At 40.9% G+C, this 18297-nt stretch overlaps 1 protein-coding gene across 1 annotated transcript in view; it reads right to left on the bottom strand.

Annotated features, from left to right (window-relative positions):
- LOC124555224 overlaps positions 1-18297 on the bottom strand; it is a 173253-nt gene that overhangs the window by 21078 nt on the left and 133878 nt on the right. Inside the window, exons 10-11 of the mRNA XM_047129078.1 lie at positions 15524-15597; positions 14983-15376 (exon numbers count right to left, since the gene is read on the bottom strand). Coding sequence (XP_046985034.1) covers positions 14983-15376; positions 15524-15597 — 468 coding nt within the window. The remainder of the gene's footprint in view (positions 1-14982; positions 15377-15523; positions 15598-18297) is intronic.

The raw sequence follows: 18297 nt of genomic DNA, 5'->3' as shown, positions 1-18297 counted from the left end.
GGGAATCTCTGATGTTGCACAAGTTCATAAGGATTTTCTGACCCCCAGATATGAACATTATGGATAATTACCTTCCTACTTAAATAAAACTTTGCCTCAACACTGACCACCACATGATTAAGAGTGTCACCTTCCTACTCTAACACTTCACTTGTAAATTTTTGATGTAAACCATAATCATCTGATTTTAAGCACGTACCAACCGTAACTGGTATGGACACATGTGTGAACTTTAAAAACCTTCCACACTGTTATCTTTGGCGACAGAACTTCAAGACTTGCTTTCTGAACAGACTTCTTAGGACTATGAAGGTAAGATGCTCTGAAACGGTCATCATCCTATTCAGGTTGTTTTGGTCATCCCATGCTTTTCCCTTTACACGTTTGGTTGTTCTGAATCAATTATACCATTGGCTAATGAACAAAATACATATTGAACTAAAATTGAAGGCATGAGAATGATAAGTGGATAAAGATCACTTTTTTTGAATTTGAGTTATTAGCACAAAATACAATTAGAATGCATGCTCCATCTATCCATCTATTGGTGAGTGAATGGTACTAAAATACCTCCCACAGAAGGTGCTAGATGGCTCTGCAAGTTATCACCTCATACATACCCACTTTTCATTGAGAATGAGAAGTGGGCAAAGACCCGTAAAATCCTGTTCTCACTCTGAATATGATAAGTATACCATGGCTACATCTACGTGTTCCTCTGATGAAAGTTTTGATGATTCTGGTTATTTCATGAGATTCTAGTGACAGTGATGTTAATGTTACTCAACAATCTCCTAAGAAATCCAAGAAAAGATCTAGAAACTTAGCCGCAATAGTGGACAAGCATACATGTTCACCAGTGGAAAATTAGTTCCAGAACTTAAATCTGTGAGTTACCAACACAAGAGGCAATGCATAAAGAGGTTTCCTGAAGATATAAAGAAAAAATATTCTTGACAGTTTTAATAATTTGAAAGAAGAGAATATACAGGATGCATATCTCTTTGGTTTGAAATCAATGCAGCCTGTTGCAATGTATGTATAATATATATTGTTACTTAATTACTTTGATGTTGGAGATTTACAAATGAAAATGTGTTCTGTATACTGTCTGAATTAAGAAATCATTTAATATTTTAGTAGATGGCCTGATTTATTACGGAGAAAGTAGTAAAACAGTGCAACCAAACCGAGCCTTCATATACTCCAGAGCACAGGAAGGGTTCATTTTACTGCAAGGCATGTACTTGACAATATTCCATTACATTTTCATTAATATGTTAGCACCTTAGTGCTCAGTTTCCGGTAACGGCTAGCTGAGACTTTGAGTGTCAGATGCGTAAATAATTCCCGTGAAATCTTAAGAACTCTCAGAACAGTACCGTAGGCAAGTGGTAAAGTGTTTGCTTTGTGTGCAAGAGGTTGATGGTGCAAATCCCCCTAGTGGCATAAGATTTTCTAGTTCCTTCATTACTATTTACAAGTGTTTTTTTATATAATTTATTTGTTTCACTGATTTACTTTATATTCCCTATAAGAGAAGTTGTACTTTGATACCATTTCATTGCTTTCGTGTATGCTGTATTTACAAATATTAATAAAGTTCCGTGTGAGTGACACAAGTGCTTTTATGTTTTGCTTTTAATATTACTTGCTTTATTAAGAATGAGTGGTGCAGCCTGTGCTGGGGCTGGCCACTACTGTCTTGTTTTAATAATATTATTATATTCATTAAGCTATTTTCGAAGTTGTTTTATTACAAAATAAATTTTGGTCAAGACATGTTTACGGTCAAAACCAGTGCACGACCTCAAATATTATTTTCGCAAAAGAAACCGATATGGGCTCACATGTTTATGTATCAATATTTTCACGAGTACCTTGACACTTGCACCCCTTTTTTTTATATAATACCAGTTCTATATTGTTTTATTTATTTCTCTCTCTCTTTTAGGTTCAAAGGCGCAAAGGAAGTAGTTGTTTGTAAACAAGCATTTTCTGGTCTTCATGGCATAAAAAAGGGAAGGATCGACAGACTACTGCAGCATACGATTCACAGGGCTTCCGTGCCTATGGATCAGAGAGGTCTCTCTGAAAATTCAAGATCTAGTAAGAAGCCTCAGTCTCTCATAATTCAAGTGGAAGATCACGTAAGAAGTTTCCCATTCCAATGATCACATTATTCTAGAAATACCTCAAAAAGAAAATATGTAAGTACAGAGTTGACAGTACAGAAGATCCATCTCAAAGGAGAGAAATATGAGCCAGGAAACTTTTTAAAAATGAACAGTACCAGTAAAGTTAAGGTAAAACCAACTGTTAGTTATGAGCACTACAACAACATTTTTCACAAACGATTCAGTCTATCATTTGGAGCACCAAGGTCAGACATGTCCTAAGTGTGATTCCCTGACAACTGATATTGAGACTGAAAGAAATGAAACAAAGAAAATGCTACTTATCCACTCACATGATCTACATTTGGCTAAAGCTGATGCTTTTTATAAGGACCTGAAAGAAAATTCTGAACTTACCAAATCAGATAATGCTATGGAGGTTTTGTGTTTTGACTTTCAGCAGAATCTTCCTTTACCAGTGATCCCAACAGGAGGCTTATTTTACTGTTGTCCGGTATGGGTTTATAACCAGCGTAGATATTCTAGCTCAACTGATGAGAGCAAGATGTACATGTTCAATGAAATGACGGGAAACAAAGGCTGTAATGAGACAATCTCATTTTTGAAACATTATATAGATAACTTTGTACCTCCAGAGGTACAAACTTTGTATCTCTACAGTGACATCTGTGGAGGTCAGAATAAGAATCTAGTCATGGTGAAGTTTCTGTCTACGTTAGCTGCAAGTGGAAAATTTGACAAAATAATATATCACTATCCTGAATGTGGCCATTCATTCTTGCCATGTGACATGATGTTTGGATTTATTGAGAAATTAAAGAGAAAGAAAGAGTACGTCTTCATTCCAGAAGGTTGGTATTCTCTAGTAAGGAGTGCCTCAAAGAAATTTGCAGTTGTCCTTGTGACTCAAGATCTCATTAAGGATTTCAAAGCCTATCTATCACCATTTTTTAAGAAGTCTATCAAAAATGATAAAAACCATTCACAATATCCAAGTATAGAATGTTTGTATATTCAAGAGATAGTATTTCAGTGTCTGAAGCACACAACATGTTTGTAAATCAGAAATTGGTCACTATGAAGAAAGGAGTGCATGCTAATGACATAAATTTTGATTTAGCTACAAATCTATGCAATTGATCACTGCCAATAAGTCAGAAGAAACTGGATGCTATTATGAAGTTGGAAAAATGTATTCCTCCAGTGTATAAGCTGTGGTATGAATGTACTGAAAAACTTGGTGTGGATAATGAAAAGAATGAATGAAGAGACTGCCATGTATATTAATGCGCATTATATTTTCTAATTAATTTGTTAATTTTTTCCCGTACAGCTACATATTATTATCTGATACATACTATAACACAATGTAGGTTAAATAATTCAAATCAGTGGTGTTTCAGTTCACATATCAGTGATTTTGTGCTGAAAAAAATTCACAACTTTTATTGATTATGAGAACAGGATAAGTCCATCAACATTTTCTGTTAATGATGTACTTAAGGCTGAAATTATATTTACTTTATTACTAAAAAATGTTAAAAGATATTGGTAACATTGCTGGGACTACAAAAAAATTACTAAATGGTGAAATAAAATGACTAAAATAGTTTTTCTTGATTTTCTCAGTAGTGAACTGGTCTTTATCCACTTATTCTCTTGCCTTTAATTACAGATTCACTCTTAGCAAACTGCAGAATGCAACGTGTTTTGCATTCAGGAGTTGTCATTTTGTATTTTGGCAATGCAAGTGGGAAAACAACAAAGCAGTACACACAAATGTGCTTATTTAAAAATGTTTTAAAGAGTAACTCAAATGATTGACAACACTTACAGTTGATACTGTTAAATTTTATAATTGAGACATTCTTTTATGGGCACCCTGTATATGAAAAGTCACCATATGTGACACCTAACAAAATGTTAAGACTAGTTTTAGTTGGGGGGGGAGGATAAAAATAAGAAGGGGGACTCTGTGATTCACTTACATTTTACCATTTTACTTTCATGTTACACTAAAATTCATATTACTAATGTCTACAGCTGTTTAGTTTGATTTATGTTTTGCAGTGACAAAATACAGTTGTCTTCTACAATGTGTCTAAAATCAGATTACTAAAACACCAAAATGACGTTGCAGTCACAATGTCAGCATCAATAAAACTTCTTTTTCAAAATGTTGTAATATGAGGTGAAATGTGAACTAAATGTTTAAAGACATGCCTCTGAAGGTCCTACTATCTAAAAATGTTACCCATAAAATCAGTTCAGTTTAACAGCAGCAGACTGGTACTAGCAACTCTAAACACAAAAATGTCAGGTGTCTAGACGTAGTAGGCTCTCAATGATGAAAATGGCTTTAAAATAGCTGGTTGGTCACAAAAGTAATAATTAAAGGATGTTTCTGGACACATTTATTATTCATTACACATTTCAGGCTCTGCCCACCTTCAGATGATCTGGGGACAAATTGTTAACAGAAATTTCTTTTTACAATCTTTTCACAGTCTTTACAGTTTCTGAAAAAGAGGACCTATGCTAAAACATGACTGAACAACAAAGACATGTAAAACAAAATACATGGCATTTGTCACAGAATGAATATACAGCTCTGACAAGAATGTCACTGTTGAAAGATTGCACAGATCGCACACGGTACGTCATCCAGCACCAATAAGCTTTCTTATGTGGAACTAAAGCCCTGTATGTCCCTTAAATTTGTCTTTACCTACAGTTAGCATTACCTTTTATTTACAGTGTAAGGAAAACCTGTATAAATTTTGTAATAGATACTGTTATTGTTGCTTGCAGTTATGCATCGGCCATATACTCAGCACCACAGTAGTTACACCATCTAGTTTAGATTAGATTAGATTAATACTTGTTCCATAGATCATGAATACGACACTTCGTAATGATGTGGAACGTGTCAGGTTAATGAAAGATGTCTGTACAAGATATTACATTACACAAAATATTGCATGACACTAATGTTTAAGTTTTTTTTTTCCTTAATGTATATCTAAAAATTCAGCCAATGAGTAGAAGGAGTTGTCATCTAGAAATTCTTTCAATTTATTTTTAAATGTTAGTTGGCTATCTGTCAGGCTTTTGATGCTGTTTGGTAGGTGACCAAAGACTTCTGTGGCAGCATAATTTACCCCTTTCTGTGCCAAAGTCAGATTTAACTCTGCATAGTGAAGATCATCCTTTCTCCTGGTGTTATAGCTATGCACACTGCTATTACTTTTGAACTGGGTTGGATTATTAACAACAAATTTCATAAGTGAATATATATACTGTGAGGATCCCTAGATCCTTAAATAGATGTCTGCAGGATGACCGTGGGTGGGCTCCAGCAATTATTCTGATTACACGTTTTTGAGCAATGAATACTTTCCTACTCAACGATGAATTACCCCAGAATATGATGCCATACGAAAGCAATGAATGAAAGTAGGCATAGTAAGCTAATTTACCGAGATTCTTATCACCAAAATTTGCAATAACCCTAATAGCATACGTAGCTGAACTCAGACGTTTCAGCAGATTATCAATGCGTTGCTTCCAGTTTAACCTCTCATAAATGGACACACCTAAAAATTTTGAAAATTCTACCTTAGCTACAGACTTCTGTTCAAAATCTACATTTATTACTGGAGTTATGCCATTTACTGTACGTAACTGTATATACTGTGTTTTATCAAATTTTAAAGAGAGTCCGTTTGCTGAGAACCACTTAATAATTTTGTGAAAAACATCATTTACAATTACATCACTTAGTTCTTGGTTTTTGGATGTTATTACTATACTTGTATCATCAGCAAAAAGAACTAACTTTGCATCTTCATCAATGTGGAATGGTAAGTCATTAATGTATATCAAGAACAGTAAAGAACCTAAGACCGAACCCTGTGGGACCCCGTACTTGATAGCCCCCCAGTTTGAGGAATCAGCTGTTGTTTTAACATTACATGAACCACTTATTTCAACTTTCTGCATTCTTCCAGTTAAGTATGAATTAAACCATTTGTGCACTGCCCCACTCAAACCATAATGATTTAGCTTATCTAAAAGAAATCCATGATTTACACAATCAAAGGCCTTTGAGAGATCACAAAAAATACCAATGGGTGATGTCCGGTTATTCAGAACATTTAATATTTGATCAGTGAAAACGTATATAGCATTTTCTGTTGAAAAGCCATTCTGAAAACCAAACTGACAGTTTGTTAGTACTTTATTTTTACAAATATGGGAGGCTACTCTTGAATACATTACTTTCTCAAAAATTTTTGACAGAGCTGTCAGAAGAGAGATTGGGCAGTAGTTGTTGACATCCGACGTATCCCCCCTTTTTATGCAATGGTTTTACAATGTCATATTTCAGTCTATCGGGGAAAACACCCTGCTCCAAAGAGCTATTACACACGTGGCTGAGAATTCTACTTATCTGTGGGGAACAAGCTTTAAGTACCTTGCTGGAAATGCCATCAATTCCGTAAGAGCTTTTACTTTTCAGTGAGTTTATTATTTTACTGATTTCAGAGGGAGAGGTTGGTGGAATTACAGTTGTTTCAAACCACACAGGTATGGCATCTTCTATTAGTAGCCTTGCCGCCTCTTCTAGTGAAGATCTAGATCCTATTTTCTCCACATTTAAAAAATGATTATTGAAAATACACTCCTGGAAATTGAAATAAGAACACCGTGAATTCATTGTCCCAGGAAGGGGAAACTTTATTGACACATTCCTGGGGTCAGATACATCACATGATCACACTGACAGAACCACAGGCACATAGACACAGGCAACAGAGCATGCACAATGTCGGCACTAGTACAGTGTATATCCACCTTTCGCAGCAATGCAGGCTGCTATTCTCCCATGGAGACGATCGTAGAGATGCTGGATGTAGTCCTGGGGAACGGCTTGCCATGCCATTTCCACCTGGCGCCTCAGTTGGACCAGCGTTCGTGCTGGACGTGCAGACCGCGTGAGACGACGCTTCATCCAGTCCCAAACATGCTCAATGGGGGACAGATCCGGAGATCTTGCTGGCCAGGGTAGTTGACTTACACCTTCTAGAGCACGTTGGGTGGCACGGGATACATGCGGACGTGCATTGTCCTGTTGGAACAGCAAGTTCCCTTGCCGGTCTAGGAATGGTAGAACGATGGGTTCGATGACGGTTTGGATGTACCGTGCACTATTCAGTGTCCCCTCGACGATCACCAGTGGTGTACGGCCAGTGTAGGAGATCGCTCCCCACACCATGATGCCGGGTGTTGGCCCTGTGTGCCTCGGTCGTATGCAGTCCTGATTGTGGCACTCACCTGCACGGCGCCAAACACGCATACGACCATCATTGGCATCAAGACAGAAGCGACTCTCATCGCTGAAGACTACACGTCTCCATTCGTACCTCCATTCACGCCTGTCGCGACACCACTGGAGGCGGGCTGCACGATGTTGGGGTGTGAGCGGAAGACGGCCTAACGGTGTGCGGGACCGTAGCCCAGCTTCATGGAGACGGTTGCGAATGGTCCTCGCCGATACCCCAGGAGCAACAGTGTCCCTACTTTGCTGGGAAGTGGCGGTGCGGTCCCCTACGGCACTGCGTAGGATTGTACGGTCTTGGCGTGCATCCGTGCGTCGCTGCGGTCCGGTCCCAGGTCGACGGGCACGTGCACCTTCCGCCGACCACTGGCGACAACATCGATGTACTGTGGAGACCTCACGCCCCACGTGTTGAGCAATTCGGCGGTACGTCCACCCGGCCTCCCGCATGCCCACTATACGCCCTCGCTCAAAGTCCGTCAACTGCACATCCGGTTCACGTCCACGCTGTCGCGGCATGCTACCAGTGTTAAAGACTGCGATGGAGCTCCGTACGCCACGGCAAACTGGCTGACACTGACGGCGGCGGTGCACAAATGCTGCGCATCTAGCGCCATTCGACGGCCAACACTGCGGTTCCTGGTGTGTCCGCTGTGCCATGCGTGTGATCATTGCTTGTACAGCCCTCTCGCAGTGTCCGGAGCAAGTATGGTGGGTCTGACACACCGGTGTCAATGTGTTCTTTTTTCCATTTCCAGGAGTGTATATTCAATTTCTGATTGTTTGTTAGTACACTTGTCATTCAGTTTTATGGCACTAAAGTCTTCCTGTGCTCTTGGATGCCCTGTTTCCCTTTCAATAATATTCCAAATTGCTTTAATTTTATTATCAGAGTTACTTATCTCAGACATGATACACATGCTTCTGGACTTTTTAATAACTTTTCTTAGTACCGCACAATAGTTTTTATAATATTGAACAATTTCGGGGTCAGTATTCCCTCTTGCTGTTAGATACAGTTCTCTGTTACGGTTGCAACATATTCTTATTCCTTTAGTGTCTACAAACTCTCTTATGTGGGACTATCTACAAGCCACATCACTTGGCTGTAAGCAGTACGTAAGTTAGGCCACAGCTATTTCCTGACTGGACTAGTAAACGTTATGGTTCTTTCAACATTAATTGATATTATTGTCAATGTTGTGTATTCATTCTGTACTAAATGGTATGTATTTTGCTTTAAATGTCTTTGTTGTTGAACCGTGTTTTAGCATAGGTCCTCTTAGACACGTGTGTAAATTTGCAAGATTCTTAAAAAAAATTTCAGTTACCAATTTATCACCAAGTTGTCTGAAAATTGGGAGAGTCCGAAATGCGTAATGAATAATAAATGGGTCCAGAAACAGACTGTGACTTTTATTTTGTGACCCCAGCTATTTTAAAGCCATTTTAATCATAGTGATTACAGAGGTCACACATCTACAACAAATATCAGTCACGTACATGATAGCAGGTCCTCTCTTGTATCTTTCTTTAACATTTAAGGGCAGTGATTAATCTCTACAAAATACGATGACCATACAATACTTAAAATTTCTTCTGGCGACACTTCGCTATAAGTAACTATATCATTTACAAAAATGAAAGTTTGGTAAAAATAGACCAAGAATAGCTTTTTGCACAATTTTTTCAACAACAACTTTCACTAAGTTACTAATGTTGACCCAGTTCATTATATTATTAGGAAATAGATTATTTTCAACTCTGCAATACTCATTTGCAACACACACAACTTCTTCACTGTACATCTGATTGCTGTGACTGTTCTATTTAAATTAGGAGACAAATAAAGGTCCCATGGGAACCAAACTGAAAAATAGCCAGGGTTACAAATTGTTTGGAAGTTCAGCTCATGCTTTTTTATGGTTGGTTAGTTGGTTGGTTGTGGTTGAAGGGACCAAACAGCAAGGTCATCAGTCCCTTGTTTCAAAGGTGGTCCATTCGGACAGATTTACATCTCAGCAGAGTCCTAACGATAAAAGGTAAAAGGTTAAAAAATGTATAAGTGCAGTCATGTTGCCAATGGTGAAAACAAAAGGAGGGAAGTCAGCAAGTGGGCAACCCCAAGGCTACGTTAGAGGCAGGAAATATCCCACCTCTGATGCAGTACAGGCAAGACCAACTGCTACTCATAAGCGTTCAACCACTAAAATGTAATAGTGCGTATTGTAAAAGGAGACTAACCAAATCTAAAAAGCGATAAAAACAGAGTAAAAGGGAGAAAAAATAGGATCTTGGCAAGGGAGGGGAGTCAGGAATCCACAAACACAGCTTACAGTGGGAGACACCCCAACCCTCACTGCCCTGCCCCTACTCCAGAGGGAGATTAAAATCCTTAGAACTAAAAATAAAAACCACTTTCATAGAGGAAACTGAGAATCAGTTCAACCACCCGGGAATCGTCTGCCAATATTAAAGGTAAAGTGCAGGGATGTCCATACTTAGTAAGCAGAGCCAAAAGAAGGGTGCATTCCACCAAAATGTGGGCTACTGACTTGAAGGCCCCACAACCACAAAGTGGGGGTGGCTCATTACGCAAAAGAAAACCATTGGTCAGCTTGGTATGGCCAATTCGGAGATGACAGGGTGGTCGAGTCCTTTTGGGAGAGGCGGAAGGAAGAACGCCATGGAACAGGTGTCACCTTAATCGCACAAAGACAGGGAGGTAGCCTCCCAAGAGTTGGCCCATGATTTTGAGAAGTGGTATTTGATCTGAAGCCATAAATCCACCACAGGAGGGGTTAGAGGGAAGGGTTGTAAGTGACTGCTCCCCCAGCCAAACAATCAGCAAGCTCATTACCTGGGATACCCACATGGCCAGGGACCCAAAGAAGTTGACAGAACAAGCAGCATGGTGAAGATCAGCGAGACGGTCACGGATGGCTGAGACCAGAGGATGGCGAGAAAAACACCGGTCAATAGCCTGAAGGCCACTCATTGAGTCAATACATAACAAGACGTGGTTGTGTTGGGGCTGTTTGATAGAGGTAAGGGCCAGAGAAATTGCCATTAATTCCATAGTAAACACCCCACATGCACTTGGCAGGAGATGATTTTCCATGCTAACAGATGACATATCCCACACAATCATCAGATTTAGAGCTATCAGTGTAAAAAAACGGCAACATCCCGAAACTCTCATAAAATTCGGTGGAAAAACAACAGAACACCATTGGGGGAATGGAATCTTTCGGACCTTGGCGGAGATCCATCCGAATCCGGGGCCGAGGAACTAACCAGGGGGGGGGGGGGAAGGGAGGGAACGTGGGAGACAGGACAAAGAAGGAAGCTGAAAATCACGGCGAAGAGATGCAAGGCAGAGCACGACCAGTAAACCCGCCTGAGGGCGGGAATCCAGTGGATTACGTCCTTGGTCTGGAAACAGGATAGAATAGGAAGGATGACTGGGAGACAAATGGACAGCAACTGCATAAGAAACCAGAAACTGGGACCACTGAACAGAAAGTGGCGGGTGGGGATCCCAGCTTCAACCAGGAGACTATCAACATGGCTAGTAGGGAAGGCAACAGTGGCCAAACAGATACCACAATGATGGACTGGATCCAGGAGGCGCAGTGTGGAAGGAGTAGCTGAACCATAAACTTGACAACCATTGTCCAAGTGAGACAGCACTAAAGCCCAATAAAGGCGGAGAAGAGTGGAATGATCCGCACCCCAAGAGGTGTGGTGTGGGCAAGGAAGCGAAGTTCATTGAATTAACAGAAACATCCTATCTTCAGAAGTCTGATATGAGGCAGCCAAGTGAGCTTGTTGTCGAAAAGAAGACCCTGGAAACAAAACTGTGGGACCACAGGTAATCGTTGTGCATAGAGGTAGAGCTCCGGATTGGGGTGGAGCATAGTACGGCCACAGAAGTGGACCACCCACGATTTTAAAGGAGAGAACTGAAACCTGTGTGAGAGGGTCCACGCAGAGGCACGCCGCATAGCACCCTGCAGCTGCCGCTCTGCAGAGGCCACTGAAGAGGATCTAACGCAAAAGCAGAAATCATCCACATACAGAGCAGGGGTGACCAAAGGACTGATAGAGGCCACAAGTCCATCTATAGCAATGAGGAAAAGAAGTACACTCAACACTGTACCCTATGGGATGCCATTCTCCTGGGTCTGTGGACAACTAAAAACAGCACCAACCCGAACCCTGAATGGCCACTGCAACAGGAACTGGTGGACAAAAATTGGGAGTGGGCCCCTAAGACCCCACTCATGAAGCATAAGTAAGATACGATGGCACCAAGCCTTGTCATAAGCCTTGCGAAGGTCAAAAAATACTGCAACCAAATGGCAGCGCTGGGAAAAAGCCTGCCAAACTGCGGATTTCAAGCAAAGTAAATGATCGATGGGAGACCGTCCCTCCAGGAAGCCATACTGGTAAGGGGACAATAGATCCCGAGATTTGAGGACTCAAATGAGTTGACGGGCTACCATCCGTTCAAGTAACTTGCAAACAACCTTCGTCAGACTAATTGGCCAATAGCTTTTGACAAACACTGGGTTCTTACCAGGCTTAGGGACAGGAACCACGATGCTATCCCCCCATTGAGAAGGGAAGTCACCCTGGAGCCAAATATGGTGAAGCACCAGGAGAAGATGTTGTCGATGTGGAGCACTGAGATGTTGAAGCAATTGGTTATGAATGGAGTCTGGGCCAGGGGCCGTATCACGAGACGAAGAAAGCGCGGAAAGAAGTTCCCATTCAGTAAAAGGTTCATTGTAAGGTTCTAATTGACAAAGGGTAAAACATAAGGCCGAAGCTTTGGCCCGCTGTTTCTGGTGAAGAAAAGCAGCTGGATAGGAGGTTGATGCTGATGTTGCCGCAAAATGGGTCGCAAGATGTTCCACAAGAATCAACAGATCCGTGCAAAGGCCATCCAGGAGGGCAAGGCCCAGAGGGTAGACTGCTGATGGAAACCCTTGAGAGAGTGAAGTGTAGCCCATACCCGTGACACAGGCGCTGTAGAACTGAGGGAAGGTAAAGCGTTCCCAACCCATTTGATTAAGTAACGGGCTTTGACATGAAGGCGTTTAAAGGTAATAAGATTGGCAGCGGATGGGCGCCTCTTATGGTGTTCCAAAGCTCGATGGCGGATGGTAATGGCAATGGCCGTACTCCACCACAGGACTTGCTGGCGGCGAAATGGTCCAGATGAGCGTGGGATACCAAGGCTAGCAGCACGAACAATCGCATCAGATACGTCATGTAGGACATGATCAATACAGCCTGACAAAGAGTGAGAAAAAACAATCTGCAGTATATAGAGGCCAATCAGTGCATTGGAAAGACCAACGAGGTAACCTATCCATCGGGGAGAGGGAAGGGAGCGAGAGAATCAACGGGAAGTAGTCACTATCGCAAAGGCCGTCGTGTGGCGACCAATGTAATGAAGGGAGGAGGGAGCGAGAAGAAAGAGAAAGATCAATGGCAGAAAAGGTACCATGACCTACATGGAAATGGGTAGAGTAGCCATCATTAAGGAGGCACAAGTCATGGTCTGCAAGAAACTGGTCTATGAGAAGACCCCAACTAGATGGAAATGCACTGCCCCACAAGGGATGATGAGCATTAAAATCCCTGAGGAGGAGGAAGGGAGGACGAAGTTGCTGAAGAAGGGCAGTTAAGGCAGCAGATGTAAGAATCCCATCAGGTAGGAGATAAAGATTGCAAACTGTGACCCCAGAGTCCAGGTGGACCCTAACAGCAACCGCTTCCAATGTAGTTTGAAGAGGAATCCACGTGCTAGCACCGTCCACTCGCACCAAACGCCACCAGACGCCCACAGGGGGCTGACCCGATTTCGACAGAAAGCATGAAACCCATGGAGGGTCGGTGAGTGATCATCAATAAAATAAGGTTCCTGTAGAACAACACAAACAAAGCCAGTCATGCCGCCAGGTCACCATCTGTCACCGACAAGGAGGAAGCGACATCCATGAACAGCAGGTCAGAGTCAGGTTGCGAAGGTGGGGACGGGACCTCTGGTGACACCAGAGGCTCCTTGTTCCGGGACTTATGTTTCTTCTTCTTTACTGTTCGAGATCGAGGAGGGCTGTGCTGCAAAAGGGAGCCAGCTGCAGCAAGATCTGGAACAGAAAGAGAGCGCGTGACCTGGGGGGCCACAGACCATTGTTCTCATGGTCGTCGTGTGGCAGCAGACCTTTGGCCTGAAAGGTGCCGGGAAGGGGGGGGACCCGGGAGGGGAGCACTTGACTGGCAGACACCGAAGAAGTGGAACACTTCTCCAGCCGTGGAGGGGGAGGGGCACCTGGAGGGGAAGGGGTGGGAACCGCAAGGGTGGGGGGGGGGGAGGAGGGGGGTTCAGGACTGGGGTGAGGAAGGGGTGAAGATGTAACTAAAGCATAGCTAGGTGTCATTAACGCAGGATGAAGACGTGCATACTTCTTACGAGCCTCAGTGTAGGTTAGACTATCAAGGAACTTATACTACTGAATCTTCTTTTCCTTCTTATAAGCCGGGCAATCTGGTGGATGTGGAGAATGAATGCCATGACAATTAACACACACTGGAGGGGGAACACAGAAACTCCCCTCATGGAGTGGATGTCCACAGTTACCACAGAGACGGGCCTGCGAACAGTGGGAAGACGGGTCCAAAGCACAAGCACTTAAAACATCTCACCCGGGGTGGAATGTACTGCTTCACGTCACATCGAGAAACCATAATCTTGGCCTTCTCAGGGAGGGTATCCCCTTCAAAGGCCAGGATAAAGGCACCAGTATCGATGTGGCATTTCAGTCAGAGCCTCAAATGCTCTAGCTAAATAGGGAGCAAGGAAATTTCAAACAGCCAGTCTCTGTGGGATCAGGTTTACTGCCCCTTCCTCAAATCCCACATATAGACTGAGGCATCTATTTCACTTTACATACTTTTTGATACTGTACAGACATTGATAATCTATTTTCACTTTGACCATTTTCAAACACACATCCTAGGCTATTTTTCATCTGTTAACATGTCACTGACTGTGTAATTAGATTCCTCATATTCAAAATTTCTTTCATGGTCTTGTATCAGAATATAATAACATTTATTGACTATTTCTTCAGAAAAAACAAGACATCCAACAACCTCGTCAGATCTGCAGTTAGTTGTAGCATCCACGTTTAAATTCATTAATCCAGTAATAAAAAGTCTTCAGTGCTGAAACAGATTCCACATGAGTTCCCCGAATTCAGTCAGTCTGGGTTGAAGCTCACTTAAAAAAATAAATGTTCAAATAATATGCTAACAAACCATTGTGCATTATACCTGGAAGTTTGAAAAAACTTGTTGCAAGATTCAAATTTACGGCCATGCTTTTTAATACAAACAGTATTATCAATCAAGCCCCATTCAGTGTTATGTTACTGTTGTTACTAGTCACAAGTATAATAGTAAAAAGAGATGGAATTTTGTTATATTTACTTTTCTGATTGGTGTCTGTATCTTGGGTGTCACATTCGACGCAGTCTTCTGAATGATGTTTGCAGGGCTCTTCTTATCAGGATTTTTCTCAGGTAGGACCCTTGGTGCCGTAGATTGCGCAAGAGGTACATTGGTTGCTGATCTACTTTTCTGAAGCGGTTTCCTTACAGGCTTTTGGTTTGGTGACTCTTTTACACCGTAAGAGCGTGACCTTTCACGTCCACCAGAATCAACCCGAGGAAGACACTTTTGACCTTTGTCACTTAAAGGTGTACTGATTTTAATACTTTTACTCGCTGAAGGTGACTGGGTACTTGATACTGAAACCATTCGGCGAATCGGTTGAATTTTTTTATCTTCTTTCACAATGACGGAAGCAATGGGTTTGTTAACTCTGAAAATAAATACAAAAAGGATTGATTTAGTTCCATAATCTTTGAAAACTGTTAATTCAGGATTATGAGAGGGAGAGATAGAAGGAGAGATAGAAAGAGAGAGAGAGAGAGAGAGAGAGAGAGAGAGAGAGAGAGAGAATACATACTTCTTTTGGGAGTATGGAGAACTCTTGATGCTATCTGTTCTTAGTGGCTTTTTCCCATCATTAGAGGCTGACATCTGCAAGAAATTAACAGAATTAAAAAACTCATGGTCTCGTTAACAATTAAGTAGCTATCACTCTTGATGTGAAACTAGGCAGTAATTCTTACTGATAAGGAGATCAGGTGCACTTATCTGGTCATATGTTTCATGATGGGTACAACAAGTGGATCACCAAACAACATGAACTTAACTTTCCTGATACACACACACACACACACACACACACACACACACACACACTGTATTGTCAAGTTTATAAGCCAGGTAAAGCTATATTGCAATTACATAGCAGAATCACCAGGAGCAGCTAATGAATGACACCATGTGTCCGTACGAGTGGCTGAATGTGTGTGGCACAAATGAAATAAGTTGCAACAATAACATTCCTCTGCACTGTTGAACAATCTGAAACTATGCAGACATCTTCAAAGTGGAAGGGAAAGATAACAAATGAAAATCAATCATGCATTTCGCAAGAATAAATCCAAATGATGGATATACTGGTAAGACAAAACTGCTGAATAATGTTAGCACAACTGTTATTAACAGCATGACTGTGTACAAATTCAACTTTGGGCATTATATTCTACTTCATATACCAAAATATTTGTGCACATTAAGCTCTTCTAAGCCTTATAACTATGCTCAAGTAACACCATGCACACAATCATCTTTCAGGATTGAGATCACAGTATTTTTCAGCTATGATTTGGGCATCCATATTGTGGTTTCCATGGACCTCAAGGTTAACCTTTAAGGTCACATTACGGCCAAGAACTGCATGACCAATTGGCTGATTAGGTCCAGCTCAAGGTACAATATTTATTCCCCAATAGTTAACAGAGCATGCATCATCCACGATTAGTAGTTTTGTGAACATAAGGGTGGATTTTCCCATCTCCCCTGGCCAGCACAGTCATCACATCTCAATATTTTTGAACCTTTGGGGACTACTTTGGAGAGAGGGTGTGATCACAATCCACCTCCATCATCATTATCTGAACTTACCATTATTTTGCAGGAAGAATGCTATAACATTCCCTTGAGAACCACACAGGACCTGTATTTATCCATTTTGGGATGACTGGAAGCTGTTTTGAAAGCCAACAGTGTTCCTACACAGCATTAGGCATCATAATTTGTTGTGTTTTGGGTATTTCCCTATTTTTCTCTGCCCCTGTACACTTGTTTGTGTTTGCTTCCATTCACTTTACTGTAAAACCGATATTACAGGAATAAAAAATCTGCATATGGCATAATGGTTGAAAATCCATTTAAGTCTGTTTCATAACATAAATTTATCATTAATTTAACCACTTTTTCAATGAGATGCTCCACCCCCTCTCTCCAGTTTCACAAGAGATCATTACACACAACTGGAAATGCAAGGAGCATAATATTTATGCATGATGGGGCCTCGATCTTCTGTAGTACTTCTTGCTTGTATTCAGAGATTCTGTTAGGGGCATTGTGGACATACTGACCTTACATGTTATAATATATTTCTGTACTGGTGGCCAAAAGATGTGGTTTATCACTCCTAATGAAAAAGTTTTTAGGAAATGGAAGTGTGAATTCATTAAGTCTCCACAAACTTGCTGCCAGAGACTAAGTAGAAATCTACCTAGAACATCCTCAAACATTTATTACTGGCACCCGGACATCATGGCCTGTAGTTCTTAACTCAAAAATTTAAACAGATACTGGAATGAGACTTTAAGTGACTAATCAGTATACTGTGACCTCTATGTGAAAGAAATTTAAAAACTCTGGAACACAGTGGAGTGAACATTGATATTTTTATCTTTTTATCTTATGTGCTGAATTACAGGCAATTTTTATTTTAGATACACTGTACTTCCATACTATTCAACGATCAAAACAAATTTTATTCTTTTAAGAATTAACTTTTTAATTTAATTTTTTTAATTATTAACAGTGAACCAGAAATATGTATCAATCTGTTGTTCTGTGTATTTTTAAGAAATGTTTTTTTAAAAGTCAATTTTTTCATCTAATAATTTAAGAATATATGACATGCTCCACCTGAAAATATTTAATACACTGTTGAATAATGTGGTTTATTGTGTAAGCAAGTGCTATATTATTCTTCACGCAAAAGTTTGTTTCCGTAGCTTTAATATTGGACGAGATAACTGAAACTAAAGATCTGCATCTGATTTTGTTCTCAATGATAACATGACAAAACATTCAAGCTCCATAATCTTGTTGATTCCAAGTGTCCTTTTCATCTTATTTAGTTTTCTTTGTTATTCTGGTCTTCTTTGTCATGCTTTCAGCAGTTTTTTCAGCTGCAGAAACATGTTGCCTGGCCACTCTTAGCAGCATTTTTCCAGAAGTTTAGAATCTGAAAGATCTCAATATATTGGCTTTAGTTCTACCATAACAGTTTTTGGCAAGGGGTGTGCATATGCATGTTTTTGTCCATTTGCTTCACACCAGTTATACTTGCACCATGAAGTGATCCTTTTTTGGCAGAGGCCATACTGTGTATGTTCATCATGGATATTCTATATTCTATGAAACAGAGTTGCCCAGATTGCTTTTCTCATCTCACTGACACTTTTGCTGTTTCTTCTTATGGCTGGAACATATTCTATTTCTTAGTTGGAGCCTGCCTTGTCCACCAATTGCTTAAGTTTGCCTACTGGGGGAGGGGGGGATGGGCAAGACTTAGGAAACTCTTGAAGGACA

The sequence above is a fragment of the Schistocerca americana genome, chromosome X, assembly GCF_021461395.2.
Source record: "Schistocerca americana isolate TAMUIC-IGC-003095 chromosome X, iqSchAmer2.1, whole genome shotgun sequence".
NCBI classification, from domain to species: domain Eukaryota; kingdom Metazoa; phylum Arthropoda; class Insecta; order Orthoptera; family Acrididae; genus Schistocerca; species Schistocerca americana.
This window is presented reverse-complemented; position numbering and strand designations above follow the sequence as displayed.